The following is a 22,353-nucleotide window of genomic DNA, read 5'->3' on the forward strand; positions in this document are numbered from 1 at the left end:
ATGACTGGTGGGGACTGGTTCGGGGCGAGGAAGCTAACTGATGACTGGTGGGGACTGGTTCGGGGAAGCTAACTAGATGACTGGTGGGGGACTGGGACGGGGGAAGCTAACTAGATAACTGGTGGGGACTGGTTCGGTTGAGGAAGCTAACTAGATGACTGGTGGGGACTGGTTCGGGATGAGGAAGTTAACTGACGACTGGTTGGGGACTGGTTCGGTGGTGGGGACTGGTCGGGGAAGCAACTTCGATGACTGGTGGGAACTGGTTGTTCGGGAAGCTAACTAGATGACTGGTGGGGACTGGTTCGGTTCGGGGAAGCTAACTAGATGACTGGTGGGGACTGGTTCGGTCGGGACGAGGAAGCTAACTAGATGACTGGTGGGGACTGGTTCGGGGAATCTAACTAGATGACTGGTTCGGGACGAGGAAGCAGGGGAGGCGCCTGGCAATATGCATTTAGTCCGTCCATCTTTTCCTGGTCCACTCAGTCAGTTATAGTCAAAAGCCGCAGAAAAATACAAGTTTGACGGGACTTTTGAGTCACTATTTTTTTGTTGACGAAATTAACACTGGTTTAAAGTGTGTGTCTGTATTTTTTAATTTAACCTGTATTTATCTGGGGAAGTCAGTTAAGAACAAATGATTATTTACAATGACGGCCAAACCCAGACGGCCACTGTGCCCCCCGCTCTATGGGACTCCCAATCACGGCCGGTTGGATTCAAACCAGGGTCTGTAGTGACGCCTCAAGCACTGAGATGCAGTAACCTTGACCGCTGTAAGGTGTGTGTGTGTGCCGTACGGGGGAAGTAAGTGCCCTTGGTGGAGGAGGAGCTTGAGGAGGAGGCTCCAGTTACGTGGGCGCGGTCGTAAGGGGGGCCACTGGACCCGCCCATGATGCTCAACGAACCAATCACAGACTTCCCCCTGGACATACCTGAAGACAAGACAAAGTAGCAGGAGTCAACAACAAAGACAATCATTTCTCATATAACACTAACAGTAAACAGGTTCGGACTGGGGGTCATGAGGTTCGGACTGGGGGTCATGAGGTTCGGACTGGGGGTCATGAGGTTCGGACTGGGGGTCAAGGAGTTCGGACTGGGGTCATGAGGTTCGGACTGGGGTCATGAGGTTCGGACTGGGGGTCATGAGGTTCGGACTGGGGGTCAGAGGTTCGGACTGGGGTCATGAGTTCGGACTGGGGTCATGAGGTTCGGACTGGGGTCATGAGGTTCGGACTGGGGTCATGAGGTTCGGACTGGGGGCATGAGGTTCGGACTGGGGTCATGAGGTTCGGACTGGGAGTCATGAGGTTCGACTGGGGGTCATGAGGTTCGGACCGGGGTGTCTCATCACATTGCACGGGTCACATGCAGATTGTAGCTATAGATGGTGATATCTCTCAGGAGCTGATCCATCTGTCTGTGTGGTGTGGGCGGCGTCTTCCTGGCAGAGACCCGGACAGAGAGGCAGGGTGAGGTACATAACCCAGAGAAACAGAAGGGCCGTGAACCACCAAGTCATTGGTTACAGTCTCCCTGTCATCCTTCATCTGGGGACAGAGCACGCGCTGGCACACCAAGTAGATGGCACCCACCACAAACAGCGCCATGACAACCCCCACAATGGAGCCGATGGTGTTGGTGGGCTGGGAGGACGGCTCTTCAGTCGGGTCTGGGGGGGGCAGAGGAGGAGCTTACTAGAAGGACATTATTCCATGTTTAGTTGAGAGATCCAGCAGGTAAAATAGTACCTTTTAGCCAGGTAGTTGGAACACATTCTTCACCCCATCATGTAGACACACACTATAGAAAAACTGGTCTAGGATCAGATCTGTCTTTTAGACACACTATAGATAAACTGGTCTAGGATCAGATCTGTCTTTTAGACACACTATAGAAAAACCTCCCTCTCCCTCATGAGATAAACTGGTCTAGGATCAGATCTGTCTTTTAGACACACTATAGATAAACTGGTCTAGGATCAGATCTGTCTTTTAGACACACTATAGAAAAACCTCCCTCTCCCTCATGAGATAAACTGTCCTAGGATCAGATCTATAATTGGACTTACAGCAGCCCATCTCGTCCGAGTTGTCAGAGCAGTCTGTAGAATGGTCACACTTCTGATGTTTCCCCACACACTGACCGCTGGAACAGCTGAAGTGGTCCGGAGAGCAGCGCACTGGAGAGGGTTAAACCACGATAAATTAAACCAGGTTTAAACCAGGTTATACCAGGTTAAACCAGGTTCAGCAGTAATCTACATTAGACTGGAGAGGGTTAAACCAGGTTCAACAGTAATCTACATTAGACTGGAGAGGGTTAAACCAGGTTCAGCAGTAATCTACATTAGACTGGAGATGTGCCTCTCCCTCTCTGTGTGTGTGTGAGAGAGATGTGCCTCTCCCTCTCTGTGTGTGTGTGAGAGAGATGTGCCTCTCCCTCTCTGTGTGTGTGTGAGAGAGATGTGCCTCTCCCTCTCTGTGTGTGTGTGAGAGAGATGTGCCTCTCCCTCTCTGTGTGTGTGTGAGAGAGATGTGCCTCTCCCTCTCTGTGTGTGTGAGAGAGATGTGCCTCTCCCTCTCTGTGTGTGAGAGAGAGATGTGCCTCTCCCTCTCTGTGTGTGTGTGAGAGAGTGCCTCTCCCTCTCTGTGTGTGATGTGCCTCTCCCTCTGTGTGTGTGTGAGAGAGATGTGCCTCTCCCTCTCTGTGTGTGAGAGAGATGTGCCTCTCCCTCTCTGTGTGTGTGTGAGAGATGTGCCTCTCCCTCTCTGTGTGTGAGAGAGATGTGCCTCTCCCTCTCTGTGTGTGTGTGAGAGATGTGCCTCTCCCTCTCTGTGTGTGTGTGAGAGAGATGTGCCTCTCCCTCTTTGTGTGTGTGAGAGAGATGTGCCTCTCCCTCTCTGTGTGTGTGAGAGAGATGTGCCTCTCCCTCTCTGTGTGTGTGAGAGAGATGTGCCTCTCCCTCTCTGTGTGTGTGTGAGAGAGATGTGCCTCTCCCTCTCTGTGTGTGTGTGAGAGAGATGTGCCTCTCCCTCTCTGTGTGTGTGTGAGAGAGATGTGCCTCTCCCTCTCTGTGTGTGTGTGAGAGAGATGTGCCTCTCCCTCTCTGTGTGTGTGAGAGAGATGTGCCTCTCCTCTCTGTGTGTGTGAGAGAGATGTGCCTCTCCCTCTCTGTGTGTGTGAGAGAGATGTGCCTCTCCCTCTCTGTGTGTGTGAGAGAGATGTGCCTCTCCCTCTCTGTGTGTGTGAGAGAGATGTGCCTCTCCCTCTCTGTGTGTGTGAGAGAGATGTGCCTCTCCCTCTCTGTGTGTGTGAGAGAGATGTGCCTCTCCTCTCTGTGTGTGTGAGAGAGATGTGCCTCTCCTCTCTGTGTGTGTGAGAGAGATGTGCCTCTCCCTCTCTGTGTGTGTGTGAGAGAGATGTGCCTCTCCCTCTCTGTGTGTGTGTGTGAGAGATGTGCCTCTCCCTCTCTGTGTGTGTGAGAGATGTGCCTCTCCCTCTCTGTGTGTGTGTGAGAGAGATGTGCCTCTCCCTCTCTGTGTGTGTGTGGAGAGATGTGCCTCTCCCTCTCTGTGTGTGTGAGAGAGATGTGCCTCTCCCTCTCTGTGTGTGTGAGAGAGATGTGCCTCTCCCTCTCTGTGTGTGTGAGAGATGTGCCTCTCCTCTGTGTGTGTGAGAGAGATGTGCCTCTCCCTCTCTGTGTGTGTGTGAGAGATGTGCCTCCCCTCTGTGTGTGTGAGAGAGATGTGCCTCTCCCTCTCTGTGTGTGTGTGAGAGAGATGTGCCTCCCCTCTCTGTGTGTGTGAGAGAGATGTGCCTCTCCCTCTCTGTGTGAGAGAGAGATGTGCCTCTCCCTCTGTGTGTGTGAGAGAGATGTGCCTCTCCCTCTCTGTGTGAGAGAGATGTGCCTCTCCTCTCTGTGTGTGAGTGAGAGATGTGCCTCTCCCTCTCTGTGTGTGAGTGAGAGAGATGTGCCTCTCCCTCTCTGTGCCTCTCCCTCTGTGTGTGAGAGAGATGTGCCTCTCCCTCTCTGTGTGAGAGAGATGTGCCTCTCCCTCTCTGTGTGTGAGAGATGTGCCTCTCCCTCTCTGTGTGTGAGAGAGATGCCTCTCCCTCTCTGTGTGAGAGAGATGTGCCTCCCTCTGTGTGTGAGAGAGATGTGCCTCTCCTCTCTGTGTGTGAGAGAGATGTGCCTCTCCCTCTCTGTGTGTGAGAGAGATGTGCCTCTCCCTCTCTGTGTGTGAGAGAGATGTGCCTCTCCTCTCTGTGAGAGAGATGTGCCTCTCCCTCTCTGTGTGTGAGAGAGATGTGCCTCTCCCTCTCTGTGTGTGAGAGAGATGTGCCTCTCCCTCTCTGTGTGTGAGAGAGATGTGCCTCTCCCTCTCTGTGTGTGAGAGAGATGTGCCTCTCCCTCTCTGTGTGTGAGAGAGATGTGCCTCTCCTCTCTGTGTGTGAGAGAGATGTGCCTCTCCTCTCTGTGTGAGAGAGATGATGCCTCTCCCTCTGTGTGTGAGAGAGATGTGCCTCTCCCCTCTGTGTGTGAGAGATGTGCCTCTCCTCTCTGTGTGAGAGAGATGTGCCTCTCCCTCTGTGTGTGAGAGAGATGTGCCTCTCCCTCTCTGTGTGAGAGAGATGTGCCTGTGTGTGAGAGATGTGCCTCTCCCTCTCTGTGTGTGAGAGAGATGTGCCTCTCCCTCTCTGTGTGAGAGAGATGTGCCTCTCCCTCTCTGTGTGTGAGAGAGATGTGCCTCTCTGTGTGTGTTCCTGTCTTACCTTCACATTTGTTCTCGTCTGAGCGATCCTGACAGTTGACCTCTCCGTTGCAGCGGAGGCTGAGGTCAACACACTGTCTGGAGTCACACTGAAACTCTGAATCTGAACAGACAGGACAGTCTCCCTCGTCGCTGCTGTCGTCACACTCTGGGTAGCCGTCACACCGCCACGCGTGGGGAATACAGTCCACCTCCCCGGATACACAGGAGAACTGTTCTGGAGAACAGGTGGGGGGTTCTGGGGGAGGAGAGACAGGTTACAACTGTTCTGGGGTAGGAGAGACAGGTTACAACTGTTCTGGGGTAGGAGAGACAGGTTACAACTGTTCTGGGGGAGGAGAGACAGGTTACAACTGTTCTGGAGGAGGAGAGGAGAGACAGGTTACAACTGTTCTGGAGGAGGAGAGAGAGACAGGTTACAACTGTTCTGGGAGGAGAGGAGAGACAGGTTACAACTGTTCTGGAGGAGAGGAGAGACAGGTTACAACTGTTCTGGAGGAGGAGAGACAGGTTACAACTGTTCTGGAGGAGGACAGGTTACAACTGTTCTGGGGGAGGAGAGGAGAGACAGGTTACAACTGTTCTGGGGAGGAGAGGAGAGACAGGTTACAACTGTTCTGGAGGAGGAGAGGAGAGACAGGTTACAACTGTTCTGGAGGAGGAGAGGAGAGACAGGTTACAACTGTTCTGGAGGAGGAGAGGAGAGACAGGTTACAACTGTTCTGGAGGAGGAGAGGAGAGACAGGTTATAACTGTTCTGGGGGAGGAGAGGAGAGACAGGTTATAACTGTTCTGGGGGAGGAGAGGAGAGACAGGTTACAACTGTTCTGGAGGAGGAGAGGAGAGACAGGTTACAACTGTTCTGGAGGAGGAGAGGAGAGACAGGTTACAACTGTTCTGGAGGAGGAGAGGAGAGACAGGTTACAACTGTTCTGGAGGAGAGGAGAGACAGGTTACAACTGTTCTGGAGGAGGAGAGACAGGTTACAACTGTTCTGGAGGAGGAGAGACAGGTTACAACTGTTCTGGAGGAGGAGAGACAGGTTACAACTGTTCTGGGGGAGGAGAGGAGAGACAGGTTACAACTGTTCTGGGGGAGGAGAGGAGAGACAGGTTACAACTGTTCTGGAGGAGGAGAGGAGAGACAGGTTACAACTGTTCTGGAGGAGGAGAGGAGAGACAGGTTACAACTGTTCTGGAGGAGGAGAGACAGGTTACAACTGTTCAGGAGGAGAGGAGAGACAGGTTATAACTGTTCTGGGGGAGGAGAGGAGAGACAGGTTATAACTGTTCCGGAGGAGGAGAGACAGGTTACAACTGTTCTGGAGGAGGAGAGACAGGTTACAACTGTTCTGGAGGAGGAGAGACAAGTTACAACTGTTCTGGGGGAGGAGAGGAGAGACAGGTTACAACTGTTCTGGAGGAGGAGAGGAGAGACAGGTTACAACTGTTCTGGGGGAGGAGAGACAGGTTACAACTGTTCTGGGGGAGGAGAGACAGGTTACAACTGTTCTGGGGGAGGAGAGACAGGTTACAACTGTTCTGGAGGAGGAGAGACAGGTTACAACTGTTCTGGAGGAGGAGAGACAGGTTACAACTGTTCTGGGGGAGGAGAGACAGGTTACAACTGTTCTGGGGGAGGAGAGGAGAGACAGGTTACAACTGTTCTGGAGGAGGAGAGGAGAGACAGGTTACAACTGTTCTGGAGGAGGAGAGGAGAGACAGGTTACAACTGTTCTGGAGGAGGAGAGGAGAGACAGGTTACAACTGTTCTGGGGGAGGAGAGGAGAGACAGGTTACAACTGTTCTGGAGGAGGAGAGACAGGTTACAACTGTTCTGGGGGAGGAGAGGAGAGACAGGTTACAACTGTTCTGGGGGAGGAGAGGAGAGACAGGTTACAACTGTTCTGGAGGAGAGACAGGTTACAACTGTTCTGGGGGAGGAGAGACAGGTTACAACTGTTCTGGGGGAGGAGAGGAGAGACAGGTTACAACTGTTCTGGGAGAGGAGAGACAGGTTACAACTGTTCTGGGAGAGGAGAGACAGGTTACAACTGTTCTGGGAGAGGAGAGACAGGTTACAACTGTTCTGGAGGAGGAGAGGAGAGACAGGTTACAACTGTTCTGGGGGAGGAGAGGAGAGACAGGTTACAACTGTTCTGGGGGAGGAGAGACAGGTTACAACTGTTCTGGGGGAGGAGAGGAGAGACAGGTTACAACTGTTCTGGAGGAGAGGAGAGACAGGTTACAACTGTTCTGGAGGAGGAGAGACAGGTTACAACTGTTCTGGAGGAGGAGAGACAGGTTACAACTGTTCTGGGGGAGGAGAGACAGGTTATAACTGTTCTGGAGGAGGAGAGACAGGTTACAACTGTTCTGGAGGAGGAGAGGAGAGACAGGTTACAACTGTTCTGGAGGAGGAGAGGAGAGACAGGTTACAACTGTTCTGGAGGAGAGAGAGAGACAGGTTATAACTGTTCTGGAGGAGGAGAGGAGAGACAGGTTACAACTGTTCTGGGGAGGAGAGCCAGGTTACAACTGTTCTGGGGAGGAGAGGAGAGACAGGTTACAACTGTTCTGGGGGAGGAGAGGAGAGACAGGTTACAACTGTTCTGGGGGAGGAGAGGAGAGACAGGTTACAACTGTTCTGGAGGAGGAGAGACAGGTTACAACTGTTCTGGGGGAGGAGAGACAGGTTATAACTGTTCTGGAGGAGGAGAGACAGGTTACAACTGTTCTGGAGGAGGAGAGGAGAGACAGGTTACAACTGTTCTGGAGGAGGAGAGGAGAGACAGGTTACAACTGTTCTGGAGGAGGAGAGGAGAGACAGGTTACAACTGTTCTGGAGGAGGAGAGGAGAGACAGGTTACAACTGTTCTGGAGGAGGAGAGGAGAGACAGGTTACAACTGTTCTGGAGGAGGAGAGACAGGTTACAACTGTTCTGGGGGAGGAGAGACAGGTTACAACTGTTCTGGGGGAGGAGAGACAGGTTACAACTGTTCTGGGGGAGGAGAGACAGGTTACAACTGTTCTGGAGGAGGAGAGGAGAGACAGGTTACAACTGTTCTGGAGGAGGAGAGGAGAGACAGGTTATAACTGTTCTGGAGGAGGAGAGACAGGTTACAACTGGTCTGGGGGAGGAGAGGAGAGACAGGTTACAACTGTTCTGGAGGAGGAGAGGAGAGACAGGTTATAACTGTTCTGGAGGAGGAGAGGAGAGACAGGTTACAACTGTTCTGGAGGAGGAGAGGAGAGACAGGTTACAACTGTTCTGGAGGAGGAGAGGAGAGACAGGTTACAACTGTTCTGGAGGAGGAGAGGAGAGACAGGTTACAACTGTTCTGGAGGAGGAGAGGAGAGACAGGTTACAACTGTTCTGGGGGAGGAGAGACAGGTTACAACTGTTCTGGAGGAGGAGAGACAGGTTATAACTGTTCTGGAGGAGGAGAGACAGGTTACAACTGTTCTGGAGGAGGAGAGGAGAGACAGGTTACAACTGTTCTGGAGGAGGAGAGGAGAGACAGGTTACAACTGTTCTGGAGGAGGAGAGACAGGTTACAACTGTTCTGGAGGAGGAGAGGAGAGACAGGTTACAACTGTTCTGGGGAGGAGAGACAGGTTACAACTGTTCTGGAGGAGAGGAGGGACAGCTAATGTGAACACAGTTGTAACCTAACACACAATGCTCTACGTGTTAGGGTAGGGATATCATTTCACGTCAGTCCATCTTCATAGTTCACTATTTAGTGTAAAGCTGTGACCAGCAGCACAGGGTCAGAGGTCAGGGGTTATACCTCCACAGGAGAGTTCATTCTGCAGCAGGACCAGATGAACAGGACAGGAGCAGCGTGTGGTTCCGTCTCCCTTGACGATACAGATGTGAGAACAGCCTCCGTTGTCCCAGGTACAAGGGTGCTTACCTGAAGGAGAGGAGTGAGGTCAGAGTTCAGGAACAACATAGAGAAAGTTGACCTCTGAGACCAGAGGGGTCAACAGTCCTATACTAGTACTGGGCCCGTTTCCACAAACCATCTTAAGGCTAAGTTCATCGTTTAGGATCACCGTTAAAACTCAACGCTTGTGGTCTAACGCCTGCCTCGGTCAGACCCCTCGCACGCCTGCCTCGGTCCAGACCCCTCGCACGCCTGCCTCGGTCAGACCCCGCACGCCTGCCTCGGTCAGACCCCTCGCACGCCTGCCTCGGTCAGACCCCTCGCACGCCTGCCTCGGTCAGACCCCTCGCACGCCTGCCTCGGTCAGACCCTCGCAGGTCTAACGCCTGCCTCGGTCAGACCCCTCGCAGGTCAACGCCTGCCTCGGTCAGACCCCTCACAGGTCTAACGCCTGCCTCGGTCAGATCCCCGCAGGTCTAACGCCTGCCCTCGGTCAGACCCCTCGCAGGTCTAACGCCTGCCTCGGTCAGACCCCTCGCAGGTCTAACGCCTGCCTCGGTCAGACCCCTCGCAGGTCTGTCCTGCCTCGGTCAGACCCCTCGCAGGTCTAACGCCTGCCTCGGTCAGACCCTCGCAGGTCTAACGCCTGCCTCGGTCAGACCCCTCGCAGGTCTAACGCCTGCCTCGGTCAGACCCCTCGCAGGTCTAACGCCTGCCTCGGTCAGACCCTCGCAGGTCTAACGCCTGCCTCGGTCAGACCCCTCGCAGGTCTAACGCCTGCCTCGGTCAGACCCCTCGCAGGTCTAACGCCTGCCTCGGTCACCCCTCGCAGGTCTAACGCCTGCCTCGGTCAGACCCCTCGCAGGTCTAACGCCTGCCTCGGTCACCCTCGCAGGTCCAACGCCTGCCTCGGTCAGACCCCTCGCAGGTCTAACGCCTGCCTCGGTCAGACCACTCGCAGGTCTAACGCCTGCCTCGGTCAGACCACTCGCAGGTCTAACGCCTGCCTCGGTCAGACCACTCGCAGGTCTAACGCCTGCCTCCGTCAGACCACTCACAGGTCTGTCGTCTGCCTCGGTCAGACCACTCGCAGGTCTAACACCTGCCTCAGTCAGACCACTCACAGGTCTGTCGTCTGCCTCGGTCAGACCACTCGTGGAAGAGCTAAGAGCGTTGTTAGATGCTTTTCCTCTCCTGCATGTTTTAAACACAGAAGATCTCTGCTGAACATAGACATGTCTAGCTGCTGAGGAGAGGGGTCAGAGGTCAGAATATTATCTGTACTCATGTCTAGCTGCTGAGTAGAGGGGTCAGAGGTCAGAATACTATCTGTACTCTCATGTCTAGCTGCTGAGGAGAGGGGTCAGAGGTCAGAATACTATCTGTACTCTCATGTCTAGCTGCTGAGGAGAGGGGTCAGAGGTCAGAATACTATCTGTACTCATGTCTAGCTGCTGAGGAGAGGGGTCAGAGGTCAGAATACTATCTGTACTCATGTCTAGCTGCTGAGGAGAGGGGTCAGAGGTCAGAATACTATCTGTACTCATGTCTAGCTGCTGAGGAGAGGGGTCAGAGGTCAGAATACTATCTGTACTCTCATGTCTAGCTGCTGAGTAGAGGGGTCAGAGGTCAGAATACTATCTGTACTCTCATGTCTAGCTGCTGAGTAGAGGGGTCAGAGGTCAGAATACTATCTGTACTCTCATGTCTAGCTGCTGAGTAGAGGGGTCAGAGGTCAGAATACTTACTGTACTCGCTCATGTCGAGGTCGTAGACAGCGTGAATGTCGCTGAGAGAGGCAATGCGAGCCTGGATCTTGGTCCTTCCCTCCCTGGTCGTCTTGTCGATGCGTTCAATCATCTGCTGCTGACGGTCGATCCAGTACAGGTGGTTACCAAACACCGTCAGACCAACTGGCTGGAGGATGTTGGAGTCCTCAATCACAATCCGATTGGCTCCTGGAGGAGGGGGGGAGAGGCAAAACAAGGGTCAGGAAGTGAAGGAACGGAGCAGTGATTGGCTATGACCTCGGCCAGGCAGATCAGTGATTGGCTGACATTTGGCTCCTGGAGGAGGGGGGAGAGGCAAAACAAGGGTCAGGAAGTGAAGGAACGGAGCAGTGATTGGCTATGACCTCGGCCAGGCAGATCAGTGATTGGCTGACATGAGGTTGGTAGGCACCTGATAGGTCACTGCTCTCGATGCGCCGGAGGTCTGAGTCGACCCAGAACAGCTTGCCGACCTCATTGTCTATGGCCAGGGCAACGGGCTTCCCCAGGCCACTGAAGAACAACACCTCTCTCTCTGTCCCGTCGAGCGCTGCTCGTTCTATCTTAGGACTGCGCTCCTGCAGGTTGGTAAAGTACATGTACCTGGAGAGAGAGGGAGACTATATTAACAGACATGACGGCTGTGTACATCTGGAGAGGTACATAACAGTATTTGTCTTATGGTGCACCTACCCCACACTGTCCCAGGAACAGTCCTACCCCACACTGTCCCAGGAACAGTCCTACCCCACACTGTCCCAGGAACGGTCCTACCCCACATTTCCCCAGGAACGGTCCTACCCCACATTATCCCAGGAACGGTCCTACCCCACATTATCCCAGGAACGGTCCTACCCCACATTATCCCAGGAACGGTCCTACCCCACATTATCCCAGGAACGGTCCTACCCCACATTATCCCAGGAACGGTCCTACCCCACATTATCCCAGGAACGGTCCTACCCCACATTTCCCCAGGAACGGTCCTACCCCACATTTCCCCAGGAACGGTCCTACCCCACATTTCCCCAGGAACGGTCCTACCCCACATTATCCCAGGAACGGTCCTACCCCACATTATCCCAGGAACGGTCCTACCCCACATTATCCCAGGAACGGTCCTACCCCACATTTCCCCAGGAACGGTCCTACCCCACATTTCCCCAGGAACGGTCCTACCCCACATTTCCCCAGGAACGGTCCTACCCCACATTTCCCCAGGAACAGTCCTACCCCACATTATCCCAGGAACAGTCCTACCCCACATTATCCCAGGAACAGTCCTACCCCACATTATCCCAGGAACAGTCCTACCCCACATTATCCCAGGAACAGTCCTACCCCACATTATCCCAGGAACAGTCCTACCCCACATTATCCCAGGAACAGTCCTACCCCACATTATCCCAGGAACGGTCCTACCCCACATTGTCCCAGGGACAGTCCTACCCCACATTGTCCCAGGGACAGTCCTACCCCACATTGTCCCAGGGACAGTCCTACCCCACATTTCCCCAGGATGTCGTTATCAACACGAGGTGAAGGGAACGGTCCTACCCCACATTATCTCAGGAACAGTCCTACCCCACATTGTCCCAGGGACAGTCCTACGCACATTATCCCAGGAACAGTCCTACCCCACATTTCCCCAGGATGTCGTTATCAACACGAGGTGAAGGGAACAGTCCTACCCCACATTATCCCATGAACAGTCCTACGCACATTATCCCAGGAACAGTCCTACCCCACATTTCCCCAGGATGTCGTTATCAACACGAGGTGAAGGGAACAGTCCCACCCCATATTATCCCAGGATGTCGTTATCAACACGAGGTGAAGGGAACAGTCCTACCCCACATTATCCCAGGAACAGTCCTACCCCACATTTCCCCAGGAACGGTCCTACCCCACATTTCCCCAGGAACAGTCCTACCCCACATTTCCCCAGGAACAGTCCTACCCCACATTTCCCCAGGAACAGTCCTACCCCACATTATCCCAGGAACAGTCCTACCCCACATTATCCCAGGAACAGTCCTACCCCACATTATCCCAGGAATGGTCCTACCCCACATTGTCCCAGGGACAGTCCTACCCCACATTGTCCCAGGGACAGTCCTACCCCACATTTCCCCAGGATGTCGTTATCAACACGAGGTGAAGGGAACGGTCCTACCCCACATTATCCCAGGAACAGTCCTACCCCACATTGTCCCAGAGACAGTCCTACGCACATTATCCCAGGAACAGTCCTACCCCACATTTCCCCAGGATGTCGTTATCAACACGAGGTGAAGGGAACAGTCCTACCCCACATTATCCCATGAACAGTCCTACGCACATTATCCCAGGAACAGTCCTACCCCACATTTCCCCAGGATGTCGTTATCAACACGAGGTGAAGGGAACAGTCCCACCCCATATTATCCCAGGATGTCGTTATCAACACGAGGTGAAGGGAACAGTCCTACCCCACATTTCCCCAGGATGTCGTTATCAACACGAGGTGAAGGGTACAGTCCTACCCCACATTATCCCAAGAACAGTCCTACCCCACATTATCCCAGGAACAGTCCCACCCCATATTATCCCAGGATGTCGTTATCAACACGAGGTGAAGGGAACAGTCCTACCCCACATTTCCCCAGGATGTCGTTATCAACACGAGGTGAAGGGTACAGCAAATGTAACAATGGGCATTAAATCAACAGTGTGATGTTTGGATTCAGTCTCGTGAACTGTTGTGTCCTCGTCTTTGGTCTAATCATTTGTGCCATATTCTCCAAACTGTTCCGTTTCATTTCTACCAAACGGTTATTATACTTTTCACATTTCTTCTGGATTAATCATTTCGCCCCGTCGTACAGGCCAAGTAAAACACGACGAGGCAACAAGGTCCCCCTCTTCTGGGACAGGAGTCTGTCTGTGACCCCGCAAAACAGAGGAAGAGAGACACATCACAGAGCGTTTCTTCAACTACTAACCCTCGCTCTGGGTTGACCACGATGGCTCTGGGTCTGTCGTGTTCTCCTCTCAGCACCACTCCCACCCGGCTGCCGTCTGTCCTCGTCACGTTAATGACATTAGTGACCTCGCTGGTCCAGTAGATGAAGCGGCTGTAGATGTCGATGCTCAGGTCAAACGGCTGGAGGCCCAGGTTAGGACCGCCCACTTGGCTCCACACCACCGTCATACTCTGATAGGATAGGAGGAACAGGCCGTCAGTCAACTCATACTCTGATAGGAGGAACAGGCCGTCAGTCAACTCATACTCTGATAGGATAGGAGGAACAGGCCGTCAGTCAATTCATACTCTGATAGGAGGAACAGGCCGTCAGTCAAATCATGCTCTGATAGGAGGAACAGGCCGTCAGTCAACTCATACTCTGATAGGATAGGAGGAACAGGCCGTCAGTCAATTCATACTCTGATAGGAGGAACAGGCCGTCAGTCAACTCATACTCTGATAGGAGGAACAGGCCGTCAGTCAATTCATACTCTGATAGGAGGAACAGGCCGTCAGTCAAATCATACTCTGATAGGAGGAACAGGCCGTCAGTCAAATCATACTCTGATAGGAGGAACAGGCCGTCAGTCAATTCATACTCTGATAGGAGGAACAGGCCGTCAGTCAAATCATGCTCTGATAGGAGGAACAGGCCGTCAGTCAACTCATACTCTGATAGGATAGGAGGAACAGGCCGTCAGTCAATTCATACTCTGATAGGATAGGAGGAACAGGCCGTCAGTCAAATCATACTCTGATAGGAGGAACAGGCCGTCAGTCAACTCATACTCTGATAGGAGGAACAGGCCGTCAGTCAACTCATACTCTGATAGGATAGGAGGAACAGGCCGTCAGTCAATTCATACTCTGATAGGAGGAACAGGCCGTCAGTCAAATCATGCTCTGATAGGAGGAACAGGCCGTCAGTCAACTCATACTCTGATAGGATAGGAGGAACAGGCCGTCAGTCAATTCATACTCTGATAGGAGGAACAGGCCGTCAGTCAAATCATACTCTGATAGGAGGAACAGGCCGTCAGTCAAATCATGCTCTGATAGGATAGGAGGAACAGGCCGTCAGTCAAATCATGCTCTGATAGGAGGAACAGGCCGTCAGTCAACTCATACTCTGATAGGAGGAACAGGCCGTCAGTCAGCTCATACTCTGATAGGATAGGAGGAACAGGCAGTCAGTCAAATCATACTCTGATAGGATAGGAGGAACAGGCAGTCAGTCAAATCATACTCTGATAGGATAGGAGGAACAGGCAGTCAGTCAAATCATACTCTGATAGGAGGAACAGGCAGTCAGTCAAATCATACTCTGATAGGAGGAACAGGCCGTCAGTCAACTCATGCTCTGATAGGAGGAACAGGCCGTCAGTCAAATCATACTCTGATAGGAGGAACAGGCCGTCAGTCAACTCATACTCTGATAGGAGGAACAGGCAGTCAGTCAACTCATACTCTGATAGGAGGAACAGGCAGTCAGTCAACTCATACTCTGATAGGAGGAACAGGCCGTCAGTCAAATTATACTCTGATAGGAGGAACAGGCCGTCAGTCAACTCATACTCTGATAGGAGGAACAGGCCATCAGTCAACTCATACTCTGATAGGAGGAACAGGCCGTCAGTCAACTCATACTCTGATAGGAGGAACAGGCCGTCAGTCAACTCATGCTCTGATAGGAGGAACAGGCAGTCAGTCAACTCATACTCTGATAGGAGGAACAGGCCGTCAGTCAACTCATGCTCTGATAGGAGGAACAGGCCGTCAGTCAACTCATGCTCTGATAGGAGGAACAGGCCGTCAGTCAACTCATACTCTGATAGGAGGAACAGGCCGTCAGTCAACTCATACTCTGATAGGAGGAACAGGCCGTCAGTCAACTCATACTCTGATAGGAGGAACAGGCCGTCAGTCAACTCATGCTCTGATAGGAGGAACAGGCAGTCAGTAAAATCATGCTCTGATAGGAGGAACAGGCAGTCAGTAAAATCATGCTCTGATAGGAGGAAGAGGCAGTCAGTCAAATGGTGTTGACCTGGTAAACCCGTAACACACTGATCTACGCCCCGATGTGGTTTATGGAGGCAAAGGGTCTGGATCAGTGGACCTACCATGTTCCCGTTCTCCTGCGCTCTGCGGATTGCGTTCTGTTTGGAGTCGATCCAGTACAGTTGTTTTTCCAGGGGGTCGTAGTCTATAGCCCTGACGTTCCTCAGACTGTGGATGGGAAGGATGATGTCAGGAGACTGGTGCTCATCCATCACCATCCGGTTAATGGCTGACTTCTGACTGAACAAGAGGAACGACGTAGGGGCTGGAGGAGGAGGAGGAGGAGGAGGAGGAGGAGGAGGAGGAGGAGGAAGAGGAGGAGGGGGAAGAGACCATTAAAACAATCACTTTGGATGAGAAATGAATGGAGAGAGACAGAGGAACGACGTAGGGGCTGGAGGAGGAGGAAGAGGAGGAGGAGGAAGAGGAGGAAGAGGAGGAGGAGGAGGAGGGGGAAGAGACCATTAAAACAATCACTTTGGATGAGAAATGAATGGAGAGAGACAGAGGAACGACGTAGGGGCTGGAGGAGGAGGAGGAAGAGGAGGAGGAGGAAGAGGAGGAAGAGGAAGAGGAAGAGGAAGAGGAAGAGGAAGAGGAAGAGGAAGAGGAAGAGGAGGAGGAGGAGGGGGAAGAGACCATTAAAACAATCACTTTGGATGAGAAATGAATGGAGAGAGACAGAGGAACGACGTAGGGGCTGGAGGAGGAGGAGGGGGAAGAGGGGGAAGAGACCATTAAAACAATCACTTTGGATGAGAAATTAATAGAGAGAGACAGAGGAACGACGTAGGGGCTGGAGGAGGAGGAGGGGGAAGAGACCATTACAACAATCACTTTGGATGAGAAATGAATGGAGAGAGACAGACAGAGGAACGACGTAGGGGCTGGAGGAGGAGGAGGAGGAGGAGGAGGGGAAGAGACCATTACAACAATCACTTTGGATGAGAAATTAATAGAGAGAGACAGAGGAACGACGTAGGGGCTGGAGGAGGAGGAGGGGGAAGAGACCATTACAACAATCACTTTGGATGAGAAATGAATAGAGAGAGAGAGGAACGACGTAGGGGCTGGAGGAGGAGGAGGGGGAAGAGACCATTACAACAATCACTTTGGATGAGAAATGAATAGAGAGAGAGAAAAACAAAGAGACTAGAGATATGAAGAGGGAAAGAGACAGAGACAGAATCAAGCCTGTGATGTCTGAATAATGATCACAGTGGGTGGCCCAGTGGGTTCTCTCTCCCCTGGTCAGCATAGCTGTGGGGGCATCTACAGTATATGACCAGCAGTATGTCAACACCCCTTCAAATTAGTGGATTTGGCTGTTTCAGCCACAGCCTTGCTGACAGGTGTATAAAATTGAGCACACAGCCATGCAATCTCCATAGACAAACAATGTCAGTAGAATGACCCCTACTGCAGAGCTCAGTGACTCATAGGATGTCACCTTTCAACAAGTCAGTTTGTCAAATTTCTGCTCTGCTCGAGCTGCCCCTGGTCAACTGTAAGTGCTGTTAATGTGAAGTGGCCTGTTGCAGCGCTCACTACCGAGTTCCAAACTGCCTCTGTTGCATCACTCACTACAGAGTTCCAAACTGCCTCTGTTGCAGCGCTCACTACCGAGTTCCAAACTGCCTCTGTTGCATCACTCACTACAGAGTTCCAAACTGCCTCTGTTGCAGCACTCACTACCGAGTTCCAAACTGCCTCTGTTGCATCACTCACTACCGAGTTCCAAACTGCCTCTGTTGCATCACTCACTACAGAGTTCCAAACTGCCTCTGTTGCATCACTCACTACAGAGTTCCAAACTGCCTCTGTTGCAGCGCTCACTACCGAGTTCCAAACTGCCTCTGTTGCAGCACTCACTACAGAGTTCCAAACTGCCTCTGTTGCAGCGCTCACTACCGAGTTCCAAACTGCCTCTGTTGCAGCGCTCACTACCGAGTTCCAAACTGCCTCTGTTGCAGCGCTCACTACCGAGTTCCAAACTGCCTCTGTTGCAGCACTCACTACCGAGTTCCAAACTGCCTCTGTTGCAGCGCTCACTACCGAGTTCCAAACTGCCTCAAAAACTGTTTGTCTGGAGCTTCATGAAATGGGTTTCCATGGCCGAGCAGCCCCACACAAGCCTAAGATCACCATGCTCAATGCCAAGCGTCGGCTGGAGTGGTGTACAGCTCTCGGGCAGTGGAAACACTTTGTCTGGAGTGATGAATCACGCTTCACCAACTGACAGTCTGACAGACACATCTGGGTTAGGAGGATGCCAGGGGAACACTCCCTGCCCCAATTCATAGTGCCAACTGTAAAGTTTGGTGGAGGAGGAATAATGGCCAGTGGCTGTTTTTCTTGGCTATGCTGTGGGAGCTACAGCCCAGTTACAGACCTAGTACCGTGTGTGTGTGTGTGTGTGTGTGTGTGTGCGTCTCTCACCACTGCAGGTCTTGTTGTCATTGTTGAGGGAGAAGTGGGCGGGACATCCGCAGACGAAGCTGCTGATTGGTACAGCCAGACAGAGGTGTGAGCATTGCCCATTGGTGGAGGCGCAGGCGTTCCAGCCCCCCTGGCGTGACGAGTGGAAGACCAAGATGTCCATCACGTAGTCTAGGTGACCCTGGATGACCGTACGGTTCTGGCCCGATGTCTTATTGGCCCGTTCGATGCTGCGCTGAGACCAGTCCGTCCAATAGATGTAATCCTGGTACTGGGTCAAACCAAAGGGGTGGGGGAGGTCGTCGGCTATAACCTCACGCTCCAGACCTGGGGGAGCAGAGGAGGAACAGTTAGACCTGGGGGAGACAGGAGGAGGAGGAGGAACAGTTAGACCTGGGGGAGACAGGAGGAGGAGAGGGAAGAGTTAGACCTGGAGGAGACAGGAGGAGGAGGAGAGGAGAGAGAGGGAACAGTTAGACCTGAAGGAGACAGGAGGAGGAGAGGATAGAGAGGGAACAGTTAGACCTGGAGGAAACAGGAGGAGAGGAGAGAGAGGGAACAGTTAGACCTGGAGGAGACAGGAGGAGGAGAGGAGAGAGAGGGAACAGTTAGACCTGGAGGAGACAGGAGGAGGAGGAGAGAGAGGGAACAGTTAGACCTGGAGGAAACAGGAGGAGGAGAGGAGAGAGAGGGAACAGTTAGACCTGAAGGAGACAGGAGGAGGAGAGGAGAGAGAGGGAACAGTTAGACCTGAAGGAGACAGGAGGAGGAGAGGAGAGAGAGGGAACAGTTAGACCTGGAGGAAACAGGAGGAGGAGAGGAGAGAGAGGGAACAGTTAGACCTGGAGGAAACAGGAGGAGGAGAGGAGAGAGAGGGAACAGTTAGACCTGGAGGAAACAGGAGGAGGAGAGGAGAGAGAGGGAACAGTTAGACCTGGAGGAGACAGGAGGAGGAGAGGAGAGAGAGGGAACAGTTAGACCTGGAGGAGACAGGAGGAGGAGGAGAGGAGAGAGAGGGAACAGTTAGACCTGGAGGAGACAGGAGGAGGAGGAGAGGAGAGAGAGGGAACAGTTAGACCTGGAGGAGACAGGAGGAGAGGAGAGAGAGGGAACAGTTAGACCTGGAGGAGACAGGAGGAGAGGAGAGAGAGGGAACAGTTAGACCTGGAGGAGGAGGAGGAGAGGAGAGAGAGGGAACAGTTAGACCTGGAGGAGGAGGAGGAGAGGAGAGAGAGGGAACAGTTAGACCTGGAGGAGACAGGAGGAGGAGAGGAGAGAGAGGGAACAGTTAGACCTGGAGGAAACAGGAGGAGGAGAGGAGAGAGAGGGAACAGTTAGACCTGGAGGAAACAGGAGGAGGAGAGGAGAGAGAGGGAACAGTTAGACCTGGAGGAAACAGGAGGAGGAGAGGAGAGAGAGGGAACAGTTAGACCTGGAGGAGACAGGAGGAGGAGGAGAGGAGAGAGAGGGAACAGTTAGACCTGGAGGAGACAGGAGGAGAGGAGAGAGAGGGAACAGTTAGACCTGGAGGAGACAGGAGGAGGAGAGGAGAGAGAGGGAACAGTTAGACCTGAAGGAGACAGGAGGAGGAGAGGATAGAGAGGGAACAGTTAGACCTGGAGGAAACAGGAGGAGAGGAGAGAGAGGGAACAGTTAGACCTGGAGGAAACAGGAGGAGGAGAGGAGAGAGAGGGAACAGTTAGACCTGGAGGAGACAGGAGGAGGAGGAGAGAGAGGGAACAGTTAGACCTGGAGGAAACAGGAGGAGGAGAGGAGAGAGAGGGAACAGTTAGACCTGAAGGAGACAGGAGGAGGAGAGGAGAGAGAGGGAACAGTTAGACCTGAAGGAGACAGGAGGAGGAGAGGAGAGAGAGGGAACAGTTAGACCTGGAGGAAACAGGAGGAGGAGAGGAGAGAGAGGGAACAGTTAGACCTGGAGGAAACAGGAGGAGGAGAGGAGAGAGAGGGAACAGTTAGACCTGGAGGAGACAGGAGGAGGAGAGGAGAGAGAGGGAACAGTTAGACCTGGAGGAAACAGGAGGAGGAGAGGAGAGAGAGGGAACAGTTAGACCTGGAGGAGACAGGAGGAGAGGAGAGAGAGGGAACAGTTAGACCTGGAGGAGACAGGAGGAGGAGGAGAGGAGAGGGAACAGTTAGACCTGGAGGAGACAGGAGGAGGAGGAGAGGAGAGAGAGGGAACAGTTAGACCTGGAGGAGACAGGAGGAGGAGGAGAGGAGAGAGAGGGAACAGTTAGACCTGGAGGAGACAGGAGGAGGAGGAGAGGAGAGAGAGGGAACAGTTAGACCTGGAGGAGACAGGAGGAGGAGGAGAGGAGAGAGAGGGAACAGTTAGACCTGGAGGAGACAGGAGGAGGAGGAGAGGAGAGAGAGGAACAGTTAGACCTGGAGGAGACAGGAGGAGGAGGAGAGGAGAGAGAGGGAACAGTTAGACCTGGAGGAGACAGGAGGAGGAGGAGAGGAGAGAGAGGGAACAGTTAGACCTGGAGGAGAGGAGAGAGAGGGAACAGTTAGACCTGTGTGTGTGTGTGTGTGTGTGTGTGTGTGTGTGTGTGTGTGTGTGTGTGTGTGTGTGTGTGTGTGTGTGTGTGTGTGTGTGTGTGTGTGTGTGTGTGTGTGTGTGTGTGTGTGTGTGTGTGTGTGTGTGTGTGTGTGTGTGTGATAACTCACCCAGCATGTTGGAGGACTCTATGAGTGTCGTGTCCAGGTCAGTCCAGTACAGTCGCCTCTCGGCATAGTCGATGGTCAGCCCGTTGGCTCGGCCCACGTTGGGCACCAGAGTGATCCGCCCCGTCCCGTCCATCGCTGAGCGGTCAATCTTGGGCTTCCCACCCCACTCTGTCCAGTACATAAACCTAGAAAAAGACATTAGTCAGATACATTAGAACAGAGAGTAAAACCCAGATTAGACAGAACACCGTTATCCAGTCAGAGAGCTAAAACCCAGATTAGACTGAATCTCATACAGAACACCGTTATCCAATCAGAGAGCTAAAACCCAGATTAGACAGAACATCGTTATCCAGTCAGAGGGCTAAAACCCAGATTAGACAGAACACCGTTATCCAGTCAGAGGGCTAAAACCCAGATTAGACAGAACACCGTTATCCAGTCAGAGGGCTAAAACCCAGATTAGACTGAATCTCAGACAGAACACCGTTATCCAGTCAGAGAGCTAAAACCCAGATTAGACTGAATCTCAGACAGAACACCGTTATCCAGTCAGAGGGCTAAAACCCAGATTAGACTGAATCTCAGACAGAACACCGTTATCCAGTCAGAGAGCTAAAACCCAGATTAGACAGAACACCGTTATCCAATCAGAGAGCTAAAACCCAGATTAGACAGAACATCGTTATCCAGTCAGAGGGCTAAAACCCAGATTAGACTGAATCTCAGACAGAACACCGTTATCCAATCAGAGAGCTAAAACCCAGATTAGACAGAACATCGTTATCCAATCAGAGGGCTAAAACCCAGATTAGACAGAACATCGTTATCCAGTCAGAGGGCTAAAACCCAGATTAGACAGAACACCGTTATCCAGTCAGAGGGCTAAAACCCAGATTAGACTGAATCTCAGACAGAACACCGTTATCCAGTCAGAGGGCTAAAACCCAGATTAGACTGAATCTCAGACAGAACACCGTTTTCCAATCAGAGGGCTAAAACCCAGATTAGACAGAACATCGTTATCCAATCAGAGGGCTAAAACCCAGATTAGACAGAACATCGTTATCCAGTCAGAGGGCTAAAACCCAGATTAGACAGAACATCGTTATCCAGTCAGAGGGCTAAAACCCAGATTAGACAGAACACCGTTATCCAGTCAGAGGGCTAAAACCCAGATTAGACTGAATCTCAGACAGAACACCGTTATCCAATCAGAGGGCTAAAACCCAGATTAGACTGAATCTCAGACGGAACACCGTTATCCAATCAGAGGGCTAAAACCCAGATTAGACTGAATCTCAGACAGAACACCGTTATCCAATCAGAGGGCTAAAACCCAGATTAGACAGAACACCGTTATCCAATCAGAGGGCTAAAACCCAGATTAGACTGAATCTCAGACAGAACATCGTTATCCAATCAGAGAGCTAAAACCCAGATTAGACTGAATCTCAGAGTGAGTCAGTACCTACCCCTCAGCAGGGTCCAGTGCCAGGGCTCGAGGGCTGTCCAGATCCTTCCAGACTAGGACCTGTCTGTGCTGTCCATCCAGCTTGGCCACCTCAATACGATTGGTCCCAGTGTCGGCCCAGTACAGATTCTTCCCCAACCAGTCCACCGCCATGCCTTCTGGGTAGTCCAGGCCAAACTCCACCACGTGTTCCAGAGCGCTGCCATTCATAAACGCACGACTGATTGTCTGGAGAGAGAGG

At 52.4% G+C, this 22,353-nt stretch overlaps 1 protein-coding gene across 1 annotated transcript in view; it reads right to left on the bottom strand.

Moving 5' to 3' along the window:
- Positions 1 to 803: 803 nt before the first annotated feature.
- LOC124028243 (low-density lipoprotein receptor-related protein 6-like) overlaps positions 804 to 22,353 on the bottom strand; it is a gene marked incomplete at its 3' end in the record, with an annotated part of 30,334 nt that continues 8,784 nt past the window's right edge. The window contains exons 4-15 of the mRNA XM_046340356.1: positions 22,114 to 22,340; positions 20,639 to 20,823; positions 17,951 to 18,277; positions 15,574 to 15,776; positions 13,428 to 13,639; positions 10,856 to 11,046; positions 10,423 to 10,632; positions 8,576 to 8,701; positions 4,783 to 5,019; positions 2,078 to 2,188; positions 1,451 to 1,678; positions 804 to 938 (exon numbers count right to left, since the gene is read on the bottom strand). Of these exons, the coding sequence (XP_046196312.1) occupies positions 804 to 938; positions 1,451 to 1,678; positions 2,078 to 2,188; positions 4,783 to 5,019; positions 8,576 to 8,701; positions 10,423 to 10,632; positions 10,856 to 11,046; positions 13,428 to 13,639; positions 15,574 to 15,776; positions 17,951 to 18,277; positions 20,639 to 20,823; positions 22,114 to 22,340 (2,392 nt within the window). The remainder of the gene's footprint in view (positions 939 to 1,450; positions 1,679 to 2,077; positions 2,189 to 4,782; positions 5,020 to 8,575; positions 8,702 to 10,422; positions 10,633 to 10,855; positions 11,047 to 13,427; positions 13,640 to 15,573; positions 15,777 to 17,950; positions 18,278 to 20,638; positions 20,824 to 22,113; positions 22,341 to 22,353) is intronic.

Source organism: Oncorhynchus gorbuscha, unplaced genomic scaffold (genome assembly GCF_021184085.1).
Source record: "Oncorhynchus gorbuscha isolate QuinsamMale2020 ecotype Even-year unplaced genomic scaffold, OgorEven_v1.0 Un_scaffold_3898, whole genome shotgun sequence".
NCBI classification, from domain to species: Eukaryota; Metazoa; Chordata; class Actinopteri; order Salmoniformes; family Salmonidae; genus Oncorhynchus; species Oncorhynchus gorbuscha.